The 26596-nt window shown below is 38.0% G+C and overlaps 1 protein-coding gene across 4 annotated transcripts in view; it reads left to right on the top strand.

Annotated features, from left to right (window-relative positions):
- Positions 1 to 26596, top strand: part of pawr (PRKC, apoptosis, WT1, regulator) — a 42198-nt gene that overhangs the window by 5717 nt on the left and 9885 nt on the right. For all 4 annotated transcript variants that reach the window (XM_056748133.1, XM_056748130.1, XM_056748132.1 and 1 more), the window contains one exon: positions 23045 to 23173. In XM_056748133.1, coding sequence (XP_056604111.1) covers positions 23045 to 23173 — 129 coding nt within the window. The remainder of the gene's footprint in view (positions 1 to 23044; positions 23174 to 26596) is intronic.

Raw genomic sequence — 26596 nt, 5'->3', positions numbered from 1 at the left:
CTCCAGACTGAGTCGTAACTGATTAACGTTAAACAGCCTCCACATAGACGATAAACTGTGTGACCTGTTGCTCCAGCTGTAGAGCCCTGTTCTTATCTACCGTATTTGTGTGTTGAAGAGCAGATGCTTGGTTCAGTACTGATGATTGGGGTAACAGTGAGCATTTGGCGCACATTTAATAACCGCTACAGGGACAGATCATCATTTTATAGCCCAAGACAAGAAGCGGGGAGAATAATGCTTGGGTTGGGAAACCTGTAGGAAACTTGACAACCTACTTATAATTCAAAGGAGTAAGCTACAGTCAGCATTTTAACCACATCATTTATGTAGAAAAAAACTAGTCGGTTTGGGGTTGTAAAAAATATGCATACCCTTGAACTTGATTGTGTAGTTTGATTTTGTATGAAAAGGGATGGAAACAACAACTGACATTTTTATTCAGTCTAATTTTATTCAATTCTCTTCAAAAGCAACTTCAAAAACTGTTGCAGAACTCCTTAAAAGACATGCCAGTTTACCAAAAGGAAGAAGATATTTGAAGTTTTTCCACACTTTGTCACTCAATGATTATATGCTCTCATGCTTGCCTTTTAGCTTGATTGTGTGTTAACAGAAACAACAATTATAAAATGCTGTGAATTTGGCCGATTGTTGTTTGTGAACATTCCTTTCAGCAGGCCACTCGGTATGAGTCAATGGGAAAAACAGGCCACTCTGCGTGATTAGGCATTAGCCTGTTTGCTTACGTTCACCATTGCACAACAGGACAAATGCTCTCACTCTCTTTTGCATTTGATCTCTTTCTTTTGATACTGTCATCCTCTGATCTCTTTCCTTCTTTTTGTCATCATCCCTGTGTCTGTTTACTCTTTTAGTCTCTCAACGCGTCTTGTGAAGTAAAGCGTACTGATAGGTTGGAATTTTAGAGTAGCAAAACAGTTTCATCTAATGAGGTAAGAAAATCACTGGAGGATAAAGGGTGGTCCTAAATCTGCACAGTATCTAGCACAGTATTCCGGTACCAAAAGGGTGGAGCTAGACTCGTGTTTGTATGAGGGAGGTGATTGGTCGAGGAAGTTAAATGTTCACTTTCAATAAAATTTTATTGCATTTCGAGCGAGAAATTAGTATCTTAGTTTTTGAATATGTTATTGGCTATTGCCAAAGCGGTCTCTATTTATAATTGAAATAAAATTACGTAGTATAGCATAATAGAGACTTAATAGAGCTCTTTTATTTTGTGACTGTTAGTGACTACCCACAAAACTAATTTCCAAGCAACCACTCGGACAACAATTGGACCGCAACATTCGGACATTCAGAACACGTTGGCAACGGCATGGCATTACCCTAGAAACCACCCACAACACCCTATAGTGGCAGTTTTTGCATCGACAAGAAGATTTCTTTCAGGTAATCTAAGAATCAATTGGTTTCATGTGCTTGTCAGAACACCTTAGGGTTTGTCATTTTGGTTTCGAGTTCCTCATGGCTTTATGATGTCACATCTCTATAGTTACAGCTTAGACATTGAGCTCAAATTATGTTTGCATTGTTGCCAAATTATGACACCAAATGCACCAACATGCAATGGGGGATTAAGGTAAAACCCATTGTTTTTCTTTCGTGAGCAATGTTACCGTGTAGCAGCTTTAAAGAATGGAATGTGCTGAAACTGATCACTGTATACATTCCTGCGCTGGAGCATGTAACTTTCCATCATTAATAACACAATTTGCGTCTCAGCTTTACTGTATTAGCATAGAACTGTTATGATATGTTTGTGCAAAGGGCACAAAATGTGAATCATTTCTAGGGTCCAAATCTTCCCCCCATCTCGTACCTCAGTGTTTGAGTTCATTCCCTAGGGATCTCCGATGATCCATCTGTAGAATATCTGTGGAAACATCAAAAGACAAACCTAAAACAGAAGAGCAAGGAGAGCTTTGGAATGTAGCTGGAAATACAACATCTGGAACAACATCAAAATGAAAAGACCATAGACAACAGGGGCCGGTTGTATAAACTGCTTAGACTAGTCTTACAAGTTAGTCACCTAATTTTTTCAAGACTGGTCATAACTTCAAGTCAGGTACAAAAAGTTATAAAAAGGTAGAGTGGTCTTACTGAAATATGAAATATTAGTCCTAACTTATTGCTAGTCTTTGAGAATAGCTGTTAAGACACAGGCTGCCTCCGAAATCGCCTACTTCCATACTAAATAGTAAGCGAAAATTAGTATGATTCATGAATAGTATGTCTGAAAAACAGTAGACGAGAAATACCCGGATGGTTTACTACTTCCGCTGAGATTCTTGAGTGTGGATCGGGTGGACACTTATCTATCCCTTGATGTTGATATTTTTTTATCAACACTCAATGTGTAGGATGTTGTGCAAAATTAATTCCAGAAAAACAGCAATGGAACATCTTTGCATTGTAGCAGTGGAAGTGATCCTCAGTTCGGACCTTTCATATCACTGAAAAGTACTCTGTGTGTCCTCTTGGAGTCATCGGCTTGGCTGTTGTTCTTCTGACTTGAAGAATGTATGGGCTATATCCCTCCAGACCTTTGAGAAAGTGTTAGTCAGCAGACGCATTCTTCCCAACTATTGATTTTGTTTTGATCAGTGGATACGATCAGTTTGACGTGGCAACTGCACGTCACAACTTTCAATATCAGTCCTATTGCGTTGAAAATAATAATGTTATGTAAGCAACAACATATCAGCCCCAACAAAACAACTGTGCTATCTGGTAAAGGAATTTTGATAACGTTTACACACCCAGGGGTGAATGCTGTTTGTGGTCATAATTGAGAGGTAAACCCTTGCCTGCAGGGTTGTGTTGACAGTGCAATTAAATGTTAAATTTTACAAAGTTTCATCAAAACAAATGATTTTGAAACAAATTTGTCCTAGGCATGCTCTCCAACCCTCTCTCACTTGACCTGGTGCCTTTGACAGTCATCAGCTCTCTGCACTTTTTTTCAATTCAGCAGTAGAATTTACCTAGTGGAATGGATGAAGATCTAATGATGCTTTCTTTTAACTTTGACACTCCAAACATGCCCAGGTTCCAGTGTGTTCCATGGTTAGATTCATCAGATAATCTCTAGTGTAGAGGAATACATGGGCTTGGAGGCAGAATTGTTATCTATAACCTGTTTAATTTCTACTCTGACGCGAATATTGTAGAATGCCATGCTATATTTACATTATCAATGTGTCCCTGCGGTAGTTCATTGGCGTTTTTGCGTTTCTACTTAATGTACTAAATACTGTAAAATGTGATTGGGGTCACAGATCCAGACATGCGGTGAGTAGTGCACCTGGGATTGGCATGCTGCTTCTATAGTGATTGACAGGGTTGACATTCCAGATTGGGCGTTGTTTCTACTTTGTTGTCGTTGACAATCCTGGTTGTAAGTGGTTAATGTTAAAGGGATAGTTCCCATCAAAATGTTCTGTCATTACTCACCTAAAAACTGTGATTTAAGTGTAATCCTTAATTTGTGTAACCTTTGTTATTTAAAGTTTACAGTTTTCATTCACAATTTATTGGCTTTGCTTGGAGGTCTTATTTGATTGAAGGATTAAGGATACCATGAACTGATTCTAGCCATTCTTTCTGGAATGACAAGCAAGCCATTTAAATTATGCATAACCAACGCAATGACCTGTTTATTACGTGACAGATTTTGGTCTTGAATTTTCATCATGTTTGTATTGATCCTAATCCCCCCCACAATATCTCAGAGCCTCTGTCTGTTGACTTTGTTATTGGACCTTGGACTTGTTTTACCTTCATGTCTGCCCTTTGTGTTGATCTAAAAGAAAGTTCTTTTAGCCTTTATTTTTCTTAGCTGTGCAGTCTAGATGTTTAATTGCTTTTGTTGTTCCAAATTAGAAACCATTTTAACTAGTTCTGGATATCTTCAGATCAAGAAGTTTGTTAACGTGACCTTGTCTCATAGACAAAAGTAGAAATGGGCTGTATCATGTGTCTATTAGAGAACATGAGAGACTTTTTTTGTTTTCCACTGAACTGAGACAGAGCCAGTGACAAAGTAAATACCAGGGGTCTCATATATAAAATTTTGGGTAGATTTCATCCTTAAAGTGTGCACATGCATAAAAGGGAGACCTGTGCATAATTTCCTATATATTAATTCCAGTCAGGGGAAGACTGCGTATGTGTAGCTCCACCCATCTCCTCCCCAATATAACCATATACGGAGATTACAACGGCTAGTTTAACTATGCATAATGTCATCTTCATATCATTTCCATATGCATTTTTCCATTCACTTGACTGTACAAGACATGTGGAAGATATAAGCCAATGGACCACTCCACCACCAGATCGCGCAGTGTCCACAATAAGTTCTAAGTGAAATTAAATGTTTCAGACACTTATACTTCTAATCATTCTACTCACATTTACTTTCCGCAATCTGACTTGAGTTCACCAACTCGCTATCTGTGCGTACACTTGGCTCAGAGTTTGCTTACAGGTGTGCACATTCTCCTGTCAAGTTTGTTTTTAATAGATCACAACCTTTGCGTGGAAAGTGGCGTGCGCACGTTTAATGGCCCTTTTTGTGCATACCTAACGTTTATACATGAGACCCCAGATAAAGGATTTGCAAAAAGAAACCGTAATAAGATCCTTAATTTCACTTTCATAGTTTACATCTGTGGCTTATATTAGCTAGATGACCTTATGAACCTCATCTAGATATAAACTAAGCATATTTAGTTTATTAACGGAAAAAGACCCATTTTATTACACAACATTAGACATTTATACTTAAACAAACATAGACGTGAAATGTCACAACAGTGACCATAGTGGTTTTGGCAAAAGGCACAGAGGAAAAGGCAAACAATGTGACTAAAACCTAATTATTTTAGATAATTATTAACTTGATGAATGTTTTTTAATGTTAAAGGGTTTGGTAAATTAGTAAGTTGTCAACAGAGTCTGGTTTTAGCTATTTTTTATTGGCTATAGACACTATCTATCACGTGTCTAGCGCAGCATATCCAAATTTCCCACACAAGAAGACCAGCTGCAGAGACACCTTGTGCTTTGTATGAATGTCTGATATCTGCAGTTAGGCTTTACCTCAGGTATGCCCCTATGAGTGTTACCATGCCGATGAGGAGTTGTGTTGCGCACATTTCCGTCGAGGTGCTCGGTCTCCACCTCTCCCAGCGATCTGATTGGATGGGGCCAGTAATACCCAGACACGATTTAAAGGTGACTCATGCCTCTCTGTCTGCTAATGTTGGAACACAATGGGCTCTATACACAGAGGCCCCCAGTTGGAAGGGCGAAACATGCTCTAACGGTCTCAGCCCAAACCGCCGATTAACGTTGGCCTAAATCTGAGAAAGCACGCAGAATACTTTGCGGCTTGCACAGTGTGCAGGTGTATTGTCCACGTTTACTCTCAGTACATCGTGGAAGTTTATTGTTTTTTTCCCAGCAAAAGGGAAGAGCTTTTGTGCTGCGTTATCACCTGTTTGGAAAACTTTTTGCCATTCTGGTTAGCCAAGCTCAGGATGATTTTGCACAATGTGAACTTATGAGCACAACGCGTATTTCTATGATTTTTACCGTCACGCATGAATTGTTTGAACTTGCAGACAAGAATAGTTTAACCTCTTTCTGTGATAATATTAGAAAGCTAATGAGTGAGTATAAGTGTGTTGTTGATGCTGTTCCCTTTGATCCATACTGTTCATTTTGTTTGAGGAAATTAGCCTATACCTCAAGGAGCCAGGGGTCAATGGTGGAAAAGGATTGCTTATGTCACAATGTTTTGTATTTCAGGGTTAAGTGTTGGCTTTAGGAAATATTAATAATTTGTCATACTCTTGGTTGTTGATCATTTTGCTGACCAACCATTAAAATGCATCACACTGTTGCATGTCTTTGTGTTAAGTTGACAAAACATTGATATACTGTTGTGTATTTATGGGATAAATCAGTGGCAAATGTTGGGTTAACATAGCATTCAAAATCCATCATTAAAAAATAATTGGGTTTTTGAAGATATGAGTTGAGAATTGTTTTTCTCTGATTTGTTTTTGTTTGTCTTACATTAAACATGACATGTACTCTATGATCTTGATGATGAAGCAGCCGTTGCCTTTTGTTTACTGTAATTCAGATGAATCAGACCCGCCCTGTGTTTTTAATGCTGAGTAAGGAAAACTAGTGAAGAAATCTTTGTGATAATGATAAGTTTCTACTGCTTCATGCCTGGAGCATAATTCAGTTCCCATCACACCCCACTCCCAGTGTCTCTCAACATATTCCAACGTCTTGTCACCGCCACTCTTTTCCTCTTTCTCTCTTATAATTACTATTTAGGCAGTGACCTGCATGTTGGAAGTTGCCTTTCATTTTCTTTCTATAGCGTGTCGGTGCATGTACTCCGCATTAGTTCTTGCAGCCTCGGAAAGGGATAATTCAGGTGTCTCTACATGAGAAAACATTACATTTGATGTTTGTAGTCCTGGTCAAGGTACAACCACTCCCTGTGGTGATTTTGATGAATTCATTTCTCAAGTTGTTTTTAAGTGTTTTCTTAATTAGTGGTACTTGGAAAGGCAAAGAATTGCTTTAATTATTGTTCATGTTTGGAGTTCCAGGTTTGTTCAAATCCTTGACTGTTAGAAATAAACATAAAGAAATAACTCGTCTCGCACCTCATGATGCATTTTGTTCAGGTATTTTTAACTTATAGACACTTTATCTATTAATTTCCGCAGCTAGTAGGTAACCACTCAACAGTTGATCTCTAGCAACCCAGCAAAACACCCCAGCAACACATAAAGGAGTAGAATGACTAAGGGTAAAAAATCCCAAATCTAGATTTAGTTAGAACTCAGTTTCCATAATCATGTTTGATATGTGGGTGTCAGCAGGTCATATCTAAATATTGATGCTTCTTTATTTCAGAACGGAGCAGATATGATGATGTGTTTCGACTGTTTGGTAACCCATAGTGCTGCTGTCTTATCTGGTAATTAAATCGGTTCTTTGCTTACAGAGCCTTAGTCACAATAATCTGACAAACATGTTTCCAGGCAAATGCACAGATAACTGACAAGCCTCCCCTCTTTACAATATTACCGCATCTACCTTTTTATTACTCGGGTTTGTCATTGCTCCTTTCCTTTACGTACAGCTTTGACAAAACTACCCAGGTTGCTTTTCTGGAAATTTTAATTATGCTATTGTCCAAGCGTAATTTGTAGAGTGGTAGAGTAACTTGATAAGATGTATTTTGTTGGACTTGAGTTGTATGCTGACATGCTCAATTGCAGTGCTCAAACACATGTTCAAGTTATTGTTTTAGAATTGAAAATTACAGCAGTTTCAGGGTCGGCAGACAAACTGAACTGTTTTGTTTTATGAGATGCAGATATTCTTTTATAAAGCGGGAATGATTTGGGCCATGAGAGCCTATTAAGCACTGATTTATGTTTTTGAATCAATTCATATACATGAACAGTGGCCTTGCTTTTGATTTCAAATGTCTTTGGATACATTTGTTTTCATCTATAATACTTTATTAAACTTTTTTTTGTGGAAAAGACAGAAGTAACCAGAGCAAATATTTTGTCCATGTCCTATAGAGACTAACGTCTGGCAAAATATTTTCCTTTACCAGAAACCAGAAAGGCATTATTCTCTTAAGGGAAACGTCTCTGTGCATTATGCTACATGAGTTGTATTTGGGTGGCAGGCCTGGCAGTCATGGGAATACCGAAAGCCATTCTGCAGTAGCTCCACAAGGCTTGTTGTTTCAGAAAGGCTTCCCGTGGCCTTAGAGGGAATCGGCCAGCCACAATGTGGTTTTCTCATGAAAAACTAACATTATTACTCATCCCAAAGGCACCCTCTGTGTATTTCTCTATTTTTATCCGTTTATACTTCATAGCTTTTTTATTACACATTAATGCAGTGTTTGCTTCTAGAGAGTAGAGTTCAGTAAGTGTTTGGGAAAAGATGCATGGCATCTCTTCAAGGTTTGCCAGTGTTGTGTGATGTCATAATCCAGATTATTTCTAGGGTGTTCACACTAAGAATGAGAAAATTGCTGGAGGTCGCAGAGCTTTTTGGCTGCTTGCAGAATTTAATGAGATAGATAGATCACACGACCTTCACTGTCTGCACTTCTATTGGTAGTTAGCAGCTGTAAAAAAAAAATTGGGAGAATAGTCCAATTTTTATGTGGATTGTGTACTATAGCGTTCACAGGGATTTTACTCTAACATGTATTGCTCTAATAGACTTCTAGTAATAATTTCTTTGCTTGGGAAATCGTACAGATTGAGTAAAACATGGCCTGTGTGGTCTCTGTTATGCTATTCAATGACTGCTTTTCAGATGCGTCAGCGTTTATAAAGAAGTTGTATTCTAATAGGCCAGTGCCAGGCTGTAGGTAGAAATCAGCATTCTGCTACCTTATTTATATGAAAATAAACTGTGTTGTCACAAAAAAAATCTCACGGTTATTGGTAAAATGGTAAACTGGGGGTAAATGATTAGAGATTTTTGAAGTACAAGCGTTTGTGTATTTATTGTCTCATTGCAGTAATGTTTCTGTTGCTGTGAGGTGTTTTGTGGATCTGCATCAGTTTTTATTATAAGGTCTTAGATCGCCCTGCTGTCTGTAACTGCTGCGGTAGAATAGTTATGTGGAATGCATTAATCACATCTCTCTCCCATTCACTAAAACAATGCACTTCGGCACAGTTCTCTTTGCTTTTTGACTGACTGCAAAAGGTTACAGTTTGTGTTGAAAGTTACGGTTGGAAAAAACACTCTGATGAAGACTGGAATGTTGTGATAGTTTTGAATCATGGTAGATCATCACTGGAACAACCAAACAATATGTGTTATCAATATCTAATTACACCCTTATCAAGAGTTTTATTCCTCTCTTTAATGGATACGCCTCAGTATGCTCAAGGCTGACACAAACACAATACACTGTGTTTAAAGAGAGGCTTGTTATGTTTGAAAAGATTTCTTAAAAGCATCTGTGGACCTATAAATACAATTCTGACTACAAAGGAGAAGCTCTGTTTTCCACATTAATTTGTCATTTATCTTTCAAAGACATGTTTTTGGTCTTCAGTTCTTTACAACTTATGTATAAGTGCCTGCCAAAGTATTGTTTTCTGTCCTGTCTGTTAATTAAACAAAATCACTACGCTTCAATGTCTCTTAGTCTCATAGAAGGTTTTATGTTCTTCTTCGTCTATTGTTGGAGTTTAATGAATAGTGTTAGTTATTAACACAGCCTGAATGATTGACACTTGGAATTGCCAGGATGTTGTCAGAGAATTCCTTTAGCGTCTGTTGGTAGTGATAGGCGTTTTAATTATTTGTGTTCCTGCATAAGTAGACACGGATTTGCTGTTTGAGTTGTCTTGTTTTGTGACTGGTTTGACGTGCATTTGTACGGACTGGAGTTGGAATAATGGATTGATTTTTATTGGAAAATGATTGCATTACTTAGACTAATGGACTTTAGAGCTAAGCTATATTTGTGTTTAAAACACAATACAGTATGTCGCTTAATGAATTTCTGGTGGTGATTGGCTGTTTAAAACGCAGTGCTTGGGTGTTCTGCGTGTTTACAAGAGTGTTGTTATATAGCTGCTAAGGTATTTAGGGTGCTTACTAGTTGGGAGCTAGGGTGTTCTTGGACAATGTCATGTGATTGCCCCCCAAAAATATCTTTTGTTCCTATTGTTTTACTCTAGGCCAAATTTTCAAAGTTTTAAAGCACACCATTTCTATGTTGGACATTTTGAAATCATTTACAGAAAACAAACCAAAGTTTCATACTTGGGGCAAAACAAAATATGAACAGTAGGAGTTGTTAAAATAGATAAATAAATGTCATGATAATTCACATGTCATACAAGCCACATATTGATGTCTATTTCTTGGAAAATGACCAACCGTTTCGCTAGACGACACCCTTATCTACCGGCTGGTGTAGTTCAGAGCCTTTTGAAGTAGCGATAAAACTGAACCCTGGAAAGCTTTCCTCAAAAGCATCAATTTTTTTTTTCGACAGAAGAAATAAAGACGCACTGCTTGTATGACATGTGGGTGAGTGAATTATCCTGACAAAAAAGGACACTGTGTGTGAGAGACTACATACTTTGTAGGATTTATGTGAATTGAAATGTATAAACCATAAGCAAAAATGACCCGACGAAATTAAGAGATGTCCCTTTATAGAACATTAAACAGTTACTTTTTTTAATTTTCAAGTCTCCATTCATGATGAATATGTACTGTTATGAATGTGACAATCCAGAAAATGGACTATGGAAAATCATGCAATAAAAATAAAGATAATGCTTAAAAAAATTGAAGAGAGACCTGACCTCACATGGCTTTTAAACCATCACATTTTGACATCTGTGCTGTTAGTAAAAGTAAAAAAAAGTTAGTAGTTAGTAAAAAAAAAGTTTAAACCTTTTATTTTTTTCATGGTAAGGTTAGCATTTGCATGGAATTGCCCTTTTTTTTCATTTTGTTGATGTTTTTTGGTGATTACCTAAGACACAGTGAACCAAAAATCCCCCATTATTGTCTCCATGTTTACTACAGCGGGAGAGGATGAAGTAATTTGTTTGTCTGGGTATTTGTACTAGGAACATGTTTGACCAAGGGTTACATCTGGCCGTGTAAGAGATATCCACTCTCATTCCAAACGGGACATATGGTGGTGGTGTTCCAGTATTGCAGTCAAGCAGAATTAATTAATAGAGAGAAATAAATAGATGTTTGTTTAGCCTCTATACAATCTCTTAATCCACATAATGTGGATTCATATAGAAATGAGAGTTTCTTAGAGGCTCCATGGAGGAAATGGATCAGTGAATCTTTGCTGTAATGAGTAACTTGTTTGTTGTTACCTCTGTGTTTATTCTGCACTGTGGGTGCCAGATTAAAGGATTTTAAGAATCTCCATTGGCATAATTAAAAGAATTTCACCATTGTACACATCAAGAGTTTTATATGCCTCACTGACTTACCTCATGTCAAAATATCGTCTCTTTGATTTGCGGCCAAACATATGCTCAGAGAGTCACACAGCTCCCCCAGCAGAAGATGAGCTGCCAAAACGGTGAGAAAAAGCAATGCGCAATATTAATAAACATTTACGCCAGTGACAGCCTCGCTGCAAGGTCATGGTCTCCTCAGTTCACCCCATACTCTTTTTACCCAGCATGCTTCACTGCTGCCCCCCTTTAATGGGTAGTGACTCACAGACTTGTTTTTTTCACTGCTGAGATATTGCATATGTTTCACAAGACAAATAGAACATTTATCTTGTACAACAGTTTAACTTTTATCAGCTTATGGGCCTACCTATGAAAATTTATTGGCTCGCTACACAGGATTTGCAGTCTTTAATGTAATGCTTTGGTGAGAGCGTACAAGTTGAAACAGGAATAGGATGTCTGGTTATTTACAGACTGTTTTGAAGAAAGAGAGACACTCTGGCTCTCATTAGGCCTATCAGTGACTGATTTGAATAAAGACGGGCATCCGGTTTACAAGTTCGCATTGACTTCGTCACTCAAATGATTTGGATTGGGTAATTAGTTACTTTGCATGCATATTTATGTGCCGCGTGACTACTTATATGCCTGTGCATGTACACGCAGGAAACTCGTAGGGTGAAGGAAAAGATCCGTTCAAAGCTTTGATCGGGGGACAATGCATTTGATGTGATTTCAAGAGTCACGCAGAGGGGATTCTACCATTCTGAATTTCTCTCAGTGTAAGCCAAGAGGTTTCCAGCCATCAGATAGCTTTTAATATCTGCAGAGTAAAATGAATTTAATTAGGCACTATTATTCTCTAACAAGCTGGAGAGATTAAAACTGTTTTGAGCAGGCAGTTATGCTGGTTTCCCTTTTAAACACTAATCACTTTCTCCGCCACCTGTGTGTCTACCTCCAACATCGAATCCTATCTCACACATTTATTTGGGTAATGAAGAGAGTCCGCATGCAGCGGCTCCAAGCACTCTTCGCCTCTTGATTTTCCACTTATTTCATCTGTGGATGGAAAGAGCACAGTGATAAATCTAGTCTTCCTTTTGATTCATTATGCTTCTCAGTAGGGTCTGTCAAGGATGTCTTCCAACCAGCCCTTTTATTTACTCTCGAGTTTATTTCGATTTGCAAGTAAACAGGTCCACTGTCAGGCCCTTGAACAATAAGAGTGATAGTTCAGAGACAGAACTGCTTCTCTGCCTTTTTAATTATTTGTGTTTTAAATTACAGTTTAATAAGGTTGTTATAAGTCTGGTCAATAGGACAGTAAATACTTTCTTTGTATGTGCATGTCCGTTGTTTGAGATTTATAAGATAAATATGGTTTTAAAGATGGACATTACCACAATGTTTTAAACAAACAATATTTTTCTGAGAACATTATTTTTATTGGTAATCACTTTACAAAGTTATTCACTAAATTACATCTTTTAGGAAGCGACACCATTTTTAGTGAAAAACGAATGGATCTTTTTTAATTTTGTGAGCTAGAGGGTAGGGCTGGGCAATATATATCGAGTCTTCGATATTATTCAGATAATTGAGTGGAAGATATAAAATAACAGAATATTAAACATAAAAAAGGCAAATTCATTCACGCTTTGCATCGTACAATCAAAATGCATTTTTTAAGTACTAATAAGTGGTCAATAGGTATACTTTTTAGTGTTTGTTTAGAACTTAACATCATAAATGTTCTCCCCAAATCTTTTTAATTGGGTAACTAAATTGAATAATGAAATAATTAATAACAGAATAATTAATTGTCCTAGTGCAAAGCAAAAATATATTAACTTTTTTAGTACCACCACGGATGAGGTTCCAAGCGTACTGTACCGATACCAAAATGTGACGTGTTACACACAGATCACTGATTGGGCAGGGACATTAATTACCAGCGTCGTTTGCAACGCAAGAATACGCATTTTAATACGTAATATTGGCATTTCTTTATATGCTTTGTGACTGTAAATAGAGATAGAGACCCTTAACGCAATGCTCAATGCAAGTATGTTTACCCTTGTGCGCCGTCAAGCAAACCAAATGATCGTTGCCTGCTCCTTGCTATAAGATTTCCCAAACTCTCTTGTATTTTTAGTTGTATTTTGTTTTGCTCCCATCCGCCATTGATATGCACCATTACTTGTGTTGTGCGTTTGTTTGTGTCGCGTCTATGACTATGCTAGTAGAGGCGGTGCAACTATGACGATAAATTTATAATCCCTCCCACTTTGAGGCGGCACTAAACCCTAGTGGAAAAATAAACTCTGCCGAAGTAAAGTGAGCTGTACCGAGCCTAGTCGTACTAAACCTGAAAAAGCGCCATTGTGCTTGTTCAGCTCAACGTGTCTGGAAGCCACGTAGCTCTGTTGTACATAATCTAGTTTTCCCAAGTGACTGGCAAACAGGATTTAGGTGGAAAATGTTGAACTATGACTGCTGAGCAAGCTGCAGATTTTATTTCAATGTTCCGAGAAAGAGGCATCCACATTTTAAAATTTCACCTGCTGAAATGGTTGGTATTTTTCCATCCATTATTTCATTTTGGGTTAATAATCTTTAGATCAGTTAATTGGTGAAAGCAATGAAAGCAAAATGGCATTGTCGCATGACAGACTAGAAAATGATGTGAATATGATTGACAAGAGGAAAGCATCTGATTAGCTTACCAAAGAATCAGTCTGTTCCTAAAATGGCTGTATCTGGCTTTCCCATTACTGCATCTCAGGTTCAAGCTACATGAGAGATCCAATACGTTTTCATTGCTGCATAGTTGGCTTTGCAGTGGCTTGCCAATGGGTCCACATTAACCAAAACCCCAAAGCAGAAACGCTCGCATTGCCGTTTCCACAGTCCCACCACCATGGTCTGATGTCTGAAACATTACCGTCTTCCCATAAGTAGAGCAGCCCTAGATATCACAGTTTGGCTGCTCTCTCCAACCCACCAACATCCAGACAAACGAATAACTTGTTACCAAATAGATTTAATCTATCCAACAGGCTATCGTGTCTGGGTGGGGGAGGTAGGCCAATATCATTTTGCAGAGAGTCTACTGCTCCTGTTTTCCAACCAGACCTCAAGTAGCACATGAGCTATGGTTTCAAAGATCTTTATTTTTCGCTCCTCTGCATGTTCCTTGGTTTTCCGCTTCTCTTCTGCTGCTTTTCTTTTTTTTTAGCAGAAAGGAAATGGGAAGAGAAATTGTGAGCTGAACGTGGAGCTTTGTTTATGTATGGATTGTCAATCAAAGCATTGGGGTCTCAAGACAATGGGCAAGCTTTTGTTGCTCACATACAGGATTTCCAAGCTTGTCTCATACACAACAGTAAGACTACTACTGAGCAACTTTAAGTAAAAATGCTTATTTTAGGTGGCGCAGAGCACCTCACTTTAGTTTTCATATAAATGATAGAAGATGTGTGCATTGATGGGAGGAGTCAGAAACAAGCTCTCAAATCAGAAAAATCTTCCAGTAGAATCTGGGTAAGCAAAATTAGATATTGTGTGGTTTTCCAAGTTGAAGCGAATGAAATACTTTTGCTTTTACATCTAAAAGTTTTCTAATATACCTATATTTCATTATGCCTTTTCATTTTTCATCTATATATATGTTATTATAATATATCATATATTTTATGCAGAACACACTGTCAGAATATCGGGATTGTTCAACACTTTATTTAACTATTTAAATATTGTCTATTTTATTGTCAAAAAACACTTGTTTTGATAGCCTGTTCAGCATTAAAGTTTTGCATTCTTACATTAACAACTTATGGATAGCATGTTGGCACCAACCTGTCTGGAGATGAGCGTAAAAAAGCAATTTGTGTTGATCAGAATCATTTGCAAGCCCGATGGTGGCCCATGTTTGAATCAAAGTGAAATAGCTTGTTTCATTTCATGTCTTAGGGCATAGAAAAATGAGAAAAATCTGAGGACATTGGAAACTTAAAAGTGAGCTTATACTGGGGTTTCATATTCCATAACAAAACTTTATTGCAGCCTTCAGTTGTTATGCAGTAATGAAATGCTCTGTACCAGAATAGATTAATGTCATACCTCTGAGCAGGAGGTCTCGGTCTACTGCGAGAGGTACGTGTTTGTTGCTTTAACACCTTGTCTGCCCAGATAGAAAGTGGTTTATTCTCTGAAATACCTTCTGATTGTATAGTGCTGTCTGGAATGCGGAAAGAAGGGTGATGGGGTTGACACTGTGTGACCCAAAAGGCCCAAACTTATTTTATCAGGAATACGGCTTGGGTTAAGACATTTGGTCTTTATAATTCCCCCAGTTTTGGCAGTATGAATGTCTACATTTAGGGATAAACAAAACGTTTCTTCAGGAGTATACACATAGGAAACAGCTGGATTGAACACATCAGACCTAAAAATACTTCCGATAATGTATATAAGAGAAAGTTGTTCACAGCTCTGATTTAAATGGGATGAATTCAAAAACTAAATTAAACTGACAAAATCAGTTATAACAACAATAATAATTAACAAGTAATAATAATCTTTGGGTTATTGAATTTCAGTTTGATTAACTTTTTTGTCTAACACCCTATAATTCCTTCATAAGAATATGAGAGTATGTATTTCTGCTGTATTTTGTTGTCAGATTTATGTTGTTTGTATATTACCTGCCGAAAAGCCAAACGTTGAATGCTGGGTAACCTGACATTACAACTGCTCGCATCATGACGTAACTATTCATTCTCACACAGTAACCGGCTGCAGCATCACAGGTTTTCTGTGGCTCTTTTGATAGCTCTATGAAACCCGAATAGTCCCAGTGCTGAGCTTATCTGAATACAGCTGCGTTCCACGGCCAAGAAACCCAGCACCGGCAGCCAAGAAACCTGTGAGAGCTTCACAAAGGAGCAGGGCCTGAATGCGGTTGGCTCCCGGAATGGATGGCTCTTTCAGTTAGATAAACCAAATCAAAGAGAGCGTGAACAGATGGCTTTCTCGTACTTAAGCATCGTAAGGGTCTTACTGGCTTGGGTGTCCCTGCCAAGACATATCTGCCCCATTGTTGCCTTTTGTCATCGGAAGCTGCTACTGACACAATGACCTACTGTTCTGCTTGATGGGTTGGAATTCTTGCAAACTAGCAATGTTATTCTACCTAAGCTAGGCATGCTTAATGGGACACGGTCATGGTCACCTTGCGATTGGAACACTGTTGTTGGTCTCTATGATCAATCATGGAAATACATTAAACGTTTCAGTAAAATTAGTTAACAACCAAAGGTTTAGGAGACACCCACTCCATGACGCCATTGGTCAACTTTTACTGAAAATGACCGACTTCCTGTTGTAGCAATTAGCTTTATTCAGTCTTCCAGCCTTCATTTCTCCCATCACACATGCGCTCCCACATATCGGGTCACGTCTTAACAATGAGTCAGCAATTCTCTCAACCTGCTGAGTGTCAGACTCATTAGACTCAAGGAGAGAACGGACAAAGAAAGTAAAGAAAAGGGGATGATTTCCAAAAAGGGAGGGAAGGGTAAGTGAGCGAACGAATGTAAAAGAACAGAGGGGGTAGATGACTCACTGTTAGCGTGCACTCTGCCCTCGCACCGCAGCGCGGCTAAACCCAACGAGCGCCGCGTTCTCCGAACATGATTGAAGCGTGTGATTATGGAGGAAGAACAGAGCTGCTGTGCTCAGTGTGAAGCAGAACAACTTCCAGCTACTGTAACCAGAAGATCAAGGCCATTCAGAACCACAGAAGTTCTTTAACTGAAGCGCCTGAAACAGTGACAAACAAAATAACATCGTATTTACCATCTAAGGTGTTAAAATATGATAGGTTGTCAGAGTGATCGACTTAACAACAGTTCTACATCCTGCAGCTATAAACCCTGCACAGCCAGCCAAATATTAAAGTTCAAGGGCATGGAGCATTTGTTTGATATCAATTTTATGTATATACTTATTAAATAAAAAGTCCCTGCTTTTGAACGGTATTTCATACCGCATTCCACTGTCTATGCAACGTATTTGAGATACTTAATTCAGTGACTGAACACTCACCTCCCTAGTCAAACATGGGCGGAAATAAACAGTGAAGTCACTTACAGGAACACAGTAATATTGTTTACTCCTAGATCAGAAGAGCTCTGCACAGTGTGCCTGTACAAACGCAAAGAGATAACCAGCAACATCTGGTCAGTAGTCGTTTCAAAGGGTCATTTAACTCCTAATGCCCTCTTTTCGACCTTGAGGAAACACAAGAAACAGGTTATTGATTCAGAATGAACTCTGCTTGACCATATCAATGCATTTAAATCTGAGAAAGCAGGCTGTTGGGAATACGCTATGATATTTACGGCTTCCTGCGGACACGGGGACTGCGTGTAATTCTTCATAATAACAAGCTTTGGGATGCGGTTGTTCAAGCAGTTGTTTATCCCAGATCGTAAACGAGTAGTATATGTAGCTGTATACAGTTACTGTCACAGCCGTTTCACGTCCGCCACCACTCGCAACGGTTATTAGATCGTTGGAAGGACTTTGTTTTTAGGACATGCACGAGTCGCAAGTTTACTTGAGAGCTCTGGTTGTTTCTTCATCTGTATAATGCACATCTTCTACATGACACATATAGCAAAACATCAAGCAGGCAGTAGGCATGAGGAATTAGAGGCATGTAATTAGCCAATTCTCCACATGACTGGAAAATTACACAGTCGAGCCTTGTGATCAGTGAATTTCATGCATTCATAATATTTTGTGCTATTTTTATTGGTTGCTGCCCAGCAGTTTTCTGTCTGTCAGTCATCTATGTGTATTAGAGATGGTCAAGATCAAATGAAAAATACATCAAAACACATATAAAGGAAATGTTTGTGTCATACAGTGCTCAGCATCATAATGTCCTAGAAGTGATTTTAATACATTGAAAGTGATGGGGTTTGACAAGCTCGATGTCTTTTGTACTCAAATACTGTTTCCCAACAATGAAATCTCTGTTTGCTTTTGAGCAATGTCTTGTCTGAATTTATCACACCCATTCAAAGTTTTGCTGCTTAGGAAATTCAATTCTGGCTTCAGATAATTGCATCAGTCTGTGGATGGCGGTTGAATAAAATTTGTATTCACTATTTGCCTCACACTAGCCTAAGAGGCATGTACATTTTAAGATAGCAGCTCAATTAACTAGAGTAATGGAAATAATTTAAATAAGTGACCGAACACAATTTTGCTGGTCCAGTTGTGTCTGATTTTATGATTCATTCTTTTGAATAAGTAATTTCTGCAGAAGCCTGCAAATTTACACACCATAAATTTTCGGCCACAAAATTTATGGAGCAGGGAAGACCTCGTTGGTTTCTGGAAGTATGTTTTTCTAGAAAGAAGGCTACCTTTTTAGGAGAGATGGCGCAAAGCTGTGAATTCTTCCCCTGCTCACACAAACATTCCTCCAAAAACCTCATAATACACCCTCCGGACTGTAGCGGTTACATTTAAGAGCAACTCTTCTGGAACGTTTGAAACCTTCTCCGATCTAGCAAGGTTCAAGCGGTTGATTAAGTCTTGACTTGTCTTCATCCTGCTGTTTTCATTAGTTTTATGATGGAGTCGATCCTGCCGCGTCTGTTATCAAGTGTGGTCTAGGGTTATGATTGCTTAAATCGCTGAAAACACATCGTGTGGTTTGGCTTCTTACAAGTCTTGAGGCAAGAGTAAGGTCTCTCATCCATTAAAAATCAATTTCAGCTTTGGCTTTGGGAGATATTAAAGGAGTACATGACACGGCTAAAACAAATGTTAATGTTTGTTTTAGATGCAATGCAATGTGTTTACACGATTTAAGGTTAAAAAACGCTGTATTTTTCATGTTTGTATCTCCTCTTTGACCCGCCTCTCTGAAATGCATCGGTCTGAAAAACGAGGTGTGCTATAATTACCCATTTAAAGAGTGCTTAGTTATTAGTAACGCCTCTTACCATATTTGGAACATCAGGTTCCAAAGCAAATGTACTGACAGGTACGCCCACCTTACTTGCGTATACATTTGGGCGGTCTTGGTCAAATCATACCACGAACTGAAATAGATTTGTGGGGGTGTGGTTACACGAAACCCAGGTCTGGGTGAGCATTCGCTTTTAGATAGAATGCATCTTTTGTTCCGACACTTACATTTTTGCAATTTTACGTGTCTAATACATGCATGGGCAACTAATAACACACAAAAGACACAGAAAAACAAGTATTTGTGCCATATGACCGTTTTAAGATATCTTTTAACCTCCTTTAACAAAACCAGGACGTTAAGGGTTGTTTACCCAATAATAATGACCTAACCCAACCCTTTAAAACACAGATTGATCAATAAGTCACAAAAAACAAATACTGTACATTCTGCCATAAGAAATTACACACACTGTATTCACAGGTGAGCAATAAATTAACTTTAAAAAAAGTTTTTAAATATTAAATAAAAAAATATGTAATTTCGGCAGGGAACTGAAAACCAAAGACAAGAAAGTTCAATACATTGATCTGGAATGAAACTTTGTTGTTGTGCATGTAAACTCAAATATGCAGAGCTTAGCTGGCAATGACCGTCAGAAAATGATTTATTAATATAAAAATAGTGGTCAACCAATCTGAGTATTTTAATGACTAATTTTATTATCTAGTGAGGAGGGAAGATCGCAGATGTAATGCTAAGCAAAGCTAGAGAGTTTGGAACTGAAATGAGATCTTTATTATTTGGCTGTGCGGACACAGTTATTGTTATTGGCTGTAACCATGGACCTCAAAATGACGAAAAAGACTTCCGGGCAGTTTTTTTTATTTTAATCCAGTTATTATTTAATTAGTGTCAAATAAATATTGATTAGTAATATTTCTTTAGGAGGCCAGAAATATAATGTGACTACTGTAGCTGGATTTAAGCTCTGTTCATGACTGCTCAACCAAATGCAAAATGTCTCCAAACATCAGATTTGATTCTAATGTGCGTTCTTATGAAATTATATGGCTTTTAGCTGTGCCCAAAATAATTTCAAGATTCTGGATCAAATCATGTTGCCACCTCAGTAAAGCGGACTCTATTCTCTCTCTCTCTCTCTCTCTCTCTCTCTCTATCTCTCTCTCTCACACATACACACACACGCACAAACACACAGTTGTACTTTTCACCTTCCATGGGTGTAATACATCATCTTAATGAACCTGAGTAGCCAAGGCATGCAATACTTGATTAATCCACAGTCATTAAATCCAGTCTGCCATGGACATCAGGAGAAAAGAGCATCCAAAGCCCCTCGGCTCCTCTTTCCATTAATCTACTGGGTAACTGGCCTGAATCAACACATGCATAACACGGTACACGAAGTACACTTTCTGCAAGTTTCCTCATTTTTCATTCTTTAAAAGTTCAATAGAAAAAATGAATTGTTTTGTGCAAACTTAAATGTATCATTCAAAATAACAGATCCTTAATAATTTATCTTAATATAAATGTAAGGGACTATATTTTCTTCCGAGAGGAAAAATATTTGTCATACACTGAATCCAGTCACAGCTAAAAGGATTGCAGCTTTGCTTGCTATGAATATTAAAAGGATAATTTAAGAAAGTTTAATGACATATATAAACATAGCATTTATTACTTGCTCTAAATTAAATAAGAAATGTTTCATCATCTTTGTCAGATAAATTTATATTTTGCATTTTCCATGCCAAGGAAACGGTTATGCAAGACAGTGAAGCACCATCGTTTGGATGTTGAGATTTCAAACATTCCTGTTTCCAGGAAAGCAGTATTAACATGATAAAAAACAAAAGACGAAAAAAATCCACCAGAGAGGGACAAAATGTTCTCCCGCACATGCATTCCTATTAAAGCAGATGGAGCACTTCAAATACAGCACATCTCCTCACGTCGAAGACACAAGAAGGTTAAAGGTGCCATTAAACCTGTTTCATACATGACCTTAAAGAGATTCTTATTTGCTTTATAAAACTAAAGGGTAAAGAATGTTCTTTTCTTCCTTTTTTCGCAATCGCTCAGACCCTCATATTAAAGTGGCCATAACTCAGACAGTTTCTTCATATCTCATGTTAATCTTGAGTCCTTACAGAGTAGTACCGTACCCTTTAAATATCCGCAGACTTTTTAGTTTGATCACGTTTATAAAAGACCGATTCAGCTGTACGATTATTTCCGAAAACATACGATGTGTGCGGGGGAATGGAGGGTGGAACTAAAGCACGTGGGCACCCAATGCCAACAAACACAGACACATGACTCCGTTTCACTTACCGCGAACGGTTCATGTACGGCATCTTCTAGTTTAGTTTATCTATCTATTAGTTCAAACGATCTCCAAAGCCAGTGTTATATCCACTGTCTAAATGACATCCATCACTTAAATGCTGTGAACAAACAAACACACACCTCTCACTATCACGATAGTAACTATCTGCGGGCCAATCTTAATGCAGCACACCCAATCTTGATGGTAAGTGGGATTTGCTCGTCGGTAGACACGTGGGGGGCTATTTATTTCGCCTTGCTGAGAATTGCCCAATAAGGGACTAAGAAAAGTTGTTACTAAACGGATTTTCATGTTCATGTTTCATGCACTTTCCGAAACCTATACGAATGCTGGAGGAGTGTATCGAGCACAGAAATACCATGTCATACGTCCACTCGTTTTTTGACAAGTTGACCATATCAAGCATGAAAAGACTGCACGTTTAACATTTTTGCATGAAAAACACCGTTGCATGCCCCCTTTAAGTAACAGGCCCTCCGTGTCCCCATTCAGCCCTTTTTTTTTCTTGAAAATTGAGGAGATTTTGAAAGAGATGTTTTTGTAGTTTGGTTGCCTTAAATGGCATTTTGGATAGGGTAGAAAGTTTTCAGTCCTGTAAACTGTTTTAGGAGATTTGATTCCTCTTGACAATGATCCATTTAATTTTGGTTCTCTTTTCCACAGGTATTTGGTGTCTTATGAAAATCGGGCCTGACTTGTACCCAGACTAAAAATACATCTAAACTAAATACTAAAAATGACCTATGCATTTTCTGATGTTTAATGTAAGGCAACTTTCAGTGTTAAAATGGTTGCGTTTCATTCTAAATATGTATTTTATAGTTAATAACTGTTGTGATAGTAATTTGCCCTGACACAAATGACAGTCATTGGGCAGGGGACTGTCTCATTTTAGATGAAAGGCAGTGAGGAGCAGAAGTGACCTCTCAGCTGGGGCTTATAAGCTGTGTTTACTGATCCCTCGGGAGAGGGAAAGGAAAAGTGTGTACGTGACGTTTACGTGTGTGAGTGCCTATGAAAGGCTTCAGATGTAGAGTTTGGCCCATCCCCAGGAAGTGTTGATAAAACAGGCTGTCCGGAAAAGCCTGTGCAAATTATTACATTCCAGTTTAGCCTTGTAAGGTTATTTTTACCCTCCCTGCCTGGTGTTGAGCTCCTCCTACACTCTCTTCATGTTTTTGGAAAGACTGGGTTTATATGCAGCCTGTAAACCGGTTTCTCACTGTGCCACTTTGATCTCATCAGATCATATTGACATGTGAAAAGTTGACACATTTATTCATGTATTTTGTTAGATGTTCTGATGCACTGGGCTACTAGCTTCCCAGTAACCTTTGTGTTGAATATGTTAAGGGTGGTTATCTGTATGTTTCCAGTGTGAACTCAAACATTTAAACTCTCCAAAATCCCCAAGGCTGTTACTATTTGAGTTTGTTTAGAAGAGTATTTCCTGTGTCTGTTTGTGTATGGGTGTGTTTGTGTTTAGTCTTGTGTGTTTTGAACGCAGTTATACTTCAGGGTTTTGAACACATCACATTGGCCCTTGATGTGAAAATAATGTACAAATCCCAAAAGTTCTGAACAAATGTACTGACAGAGCCGGGAATGTTTCCACAGAGCCTGGATGAGCTTGACGACGATGATGGTGAGGAGAAGGAAAGTAAGATGGAAGAAAATCTTACACAGCACAACACGGTACAAAATGAGGCAATGACTCCTGACCCCGAAGCGGCTCACTTAATACAGGTAAGACCGAAAGAGCGTGTGTGTTTGTCTCTGTAATAATCCTGTCACTAGTGGGTCACTATTCTGTCTTACAGATGCAGTGTTGACCAAAAATAACAAACACAAGCCCGTGACGAACAGAAAACTAAACAGCCTAAACTCACAATGCCTCAAGCTGCATTACAAAGCAGGATAATAACTCTTGACCCTAGACATTTTGGTGTCTGGTATTTAACTTTTGTTGTGACCCCGTCTAGGTTTAGGATGCAACATAAACAGGATTTCAGCAACAATAATGTTTTCCCGTTTTTGAGGTGAGCAAAGGGCAACATGATAAACCCAAATATAAAGTAGCCTAAACAAAAACAAAACTACTTCAGAAAAGAGAAACTTTGACGAAAGCTTCACAGCTTGGATAACTTGCCTTTCATAAACCATAAACGTTCATAACAGCCCTGATTTTAGCAACCCACTAAGTTATCAGTTATCATTTGTGCAGAACAAACCAGGAATGAATGTGTAAAACAAAAATTAATGAAGGTAACAAAACAGAAATTAATGTGTAATGCTAGAAATGGTACCAAGTAAATTCAAAATACAGCTCACTCCAAAAATGTTAATGGTAAATGTCAATGTTAAATATTAGCAGAAATATTTTTCTGTAAAAGATAGGCTCATTTGACACATTAATACTGAGTCTCCCATGACTTCCGTTCCATCAACCATTTGTTCCCATTGTTTCTCTATATTTTAGCTGACCTCAGAGGCTCCCCCTAGGGGAGGGGCTCTGACATACTTAGGGTGTTTTAATACAGTAGGTGGCTAATCCAAATAGATTTGAGATTTTTTGTAAAATACTGTAAGAACAATCTCATCTGCTGAAATAAACTTTCTTTAGATATTTAAGCAGATCATTCCTCCATGTATCAGTAATATTTAAGTTAATTTACTTATTAATTAATTTAATATTTTATGATTTTTCTTTATATTATAACATATCATCGCTGTCTTCCAAAACCTCAGATCCTCCAAATGTACTGTTTTCCTGGAAATGAGAAGAACGCTGTACTTCATAAATGATTAAATACTGTTTTCTTTAAAGTTGACAAGCACTTTTTAATATTTGTTAATGGGTTAGATATTTGCAAAACCCAGTGGCATATATAAAGTAAGACTGCAGTGATATGTAAATCATTTTATTATTATGTATTAAAATATATTTTGTTATCGTAACCATAGCTTTTTGTAAAGAACGAACTGAAATTCTACCACATTGACACTGTGTGTTTGTGTGTGCGCATGTTGGAAAATAATATTATTCCCCCTTATAATAATATATATATTTTTAAAAGGGCTTGTTTGTAACAGCTTAGAGGTTAAGTGTGCATCTGCAAACCACTAGAAAGAACTTCAGCATGTTTCATAAATACATTCAATTCTTAAAGACACATACAGTCATGCATACAGTATTACTTCCAGAGCCAAGATTATGTGTAGTTACATGTGTTTCTTGTAATTCTGGTCATGTTCAGAACAACGTGTAAACCAGCAGTCCTCCAGATGTCAGCCTCTGTTCTATTACTAACTGTCCACGTGGAATTGAGTTATACGGTAGGTCAGGTTTCGGAGGGGCATTAAGAAAAGTTTAAGATTGTGTTGCTTTGTTGTAAGAGAGATGGTAGATTAATGCATTTCTATAGACACATGTCTCAGAAATGGTAGTTTTGTCTTTGTTGGTGTATTTATCGGTTGCCTGGAATGGCTTAGGTGAAACTGTACTTCTTGCTGTCATAGACATAATATATAGAGAGTTTACAATATTAATATAATGCCTGACGGCTCTTTGATACGAGTCTCTTAGGTTCATGGATTATAAGGTTGGATGCACATGGTGTGTTACCAGATATTCCCTTGTACAGCATGTTAAAGCTGCTGGTAAAGCCGAGTGCACACAGTGTGATTTTTAGCCACAATTTTGCCATTAAAGCAAATATTGGATGTTGTAAAAGATTCATTTTATTGAAGGGACAAATCGGCAGTTGATGGTATTTCATTGATGATAATTGCTGTAGTAATGAATCTTAGCCTCTGACTTACTTAAATCAGGCGAATTTAACAGGGAACATTAGTTCAAGGGTTTGCTTTGGGTTTGTGTGTAATAAAAGCGTATTAAACATGACACTTCATCTGCAAGTCAAAGATATCAATCAAGAATAAATGTCTGCTGTATTGCTATACAAAACGCCACTAATGCTGTACAGTCTGCCTTGTTTTTATGCATACCACAGCACTCGTATAACACCGTCTAATGAGTAACAAAATGAACCCAGTTTAATTTAGGGACAAAGTTACAGGCCATTAGTTTGCAGCAAATGAAAAGATTGAAGCTTTATGTGTAAGTCGCTGTAACTCCTAGATAACTGTTATGCAGGGACTGGTGTTTCCCTTCAGATGCTGTATATGCGTCTGCTTGTGTGCCATTTTGTTGCCTCTCTTTTATGAAGTCCCGATCAGCTCGAGGCCCCCATCTGCTTTTGTTTAAGCTTTGCTTTACCTACCTCCTCATCTGCCATTCAAGGAAAACATACTGCGATACCAGAGAACCGCTAGAACTCGCGGAACCGTACAGAACATTCCACAGGATCATCTCTCTCCAGTGTGGCGCCAGGGCAGCGGTATGTTTCTGGAAAAATTTGGGTCCATCTGTGCTGCGAGCAGTAATTTTTCTTTTTGACAATCTGGCTGTCAACTACTGATATATTGTTATCATGCAACCTGAACTCACTGGAATTTGTAACTATTTTACGAGATGGCTTATTCGGATGAATTCGTTCAATGTGATTGTATAAAAACGTGCGTTTGTACAATACTGAAGCTCCTCCCCTAACCTCACCCCTGACGAAAATCGTATTAAAACAAATTCACCTCGTATTAGCCACCTCGTAAAATATTTACGAATTCTTGTGAGATTGTGTTGTATTGTGACAATGCTACTAGATAACAAAGACAACTTTGAATGTTAAGATTAAATATTCACCATGTCAAATAGCTGTTATCGACAGTTTGAACGTTTATTACTTTGTTTACCAAAACATACCTTCCACATTTAAACAGTCAACCAAATATGCAAGCATGCCTATAATGTCAAAAATGTGTGTCTATCGACAGAAAGCTAATTTGCTAAGTTTTGAGGGATAACGTTAATTCATCATCTCAAACTGTTCATGTTCATTTACATTTTTAATTAGCACTTCTTGTGTGAAGACAGTGGATGTGCTGGGAGGGATTTCCCATGTGTCACCGAGCTGACCCCAGCAATAAGAACCACGAGATAGTGGCAGTGTAATTTTCACCTGACAAAGCCGGCTGTTAAAATCACTACGGATGAGACAAGAATTTACACAGTGCTATTAAATGCAAGTTAAATTCACATATTTTGCTATT

The sequence above is a fragment of the Triplophysa dalaica genome, chromosome 5 (genome assembly GCF_015846415.1).
Source record: "Triplophysa dalaica isolate WHDGS20190420 chromosome 5, ASM1584641v1, whole genome shotgun sequence".
In the NCBI taxonomy this organism is placed as follows: domain Eukaryota; kingdom Metazoa; phylum Chordata; class Actinopteri; order Cypriniformes; family Nemacheilidae; genus Triplophysa; species Triplophysa dalaica.
The sequence above is the reverse complement of the archived record's forward strand: the minus strand, read 5'-3'. Positions and strand labels throughout refer to the sequence as shown.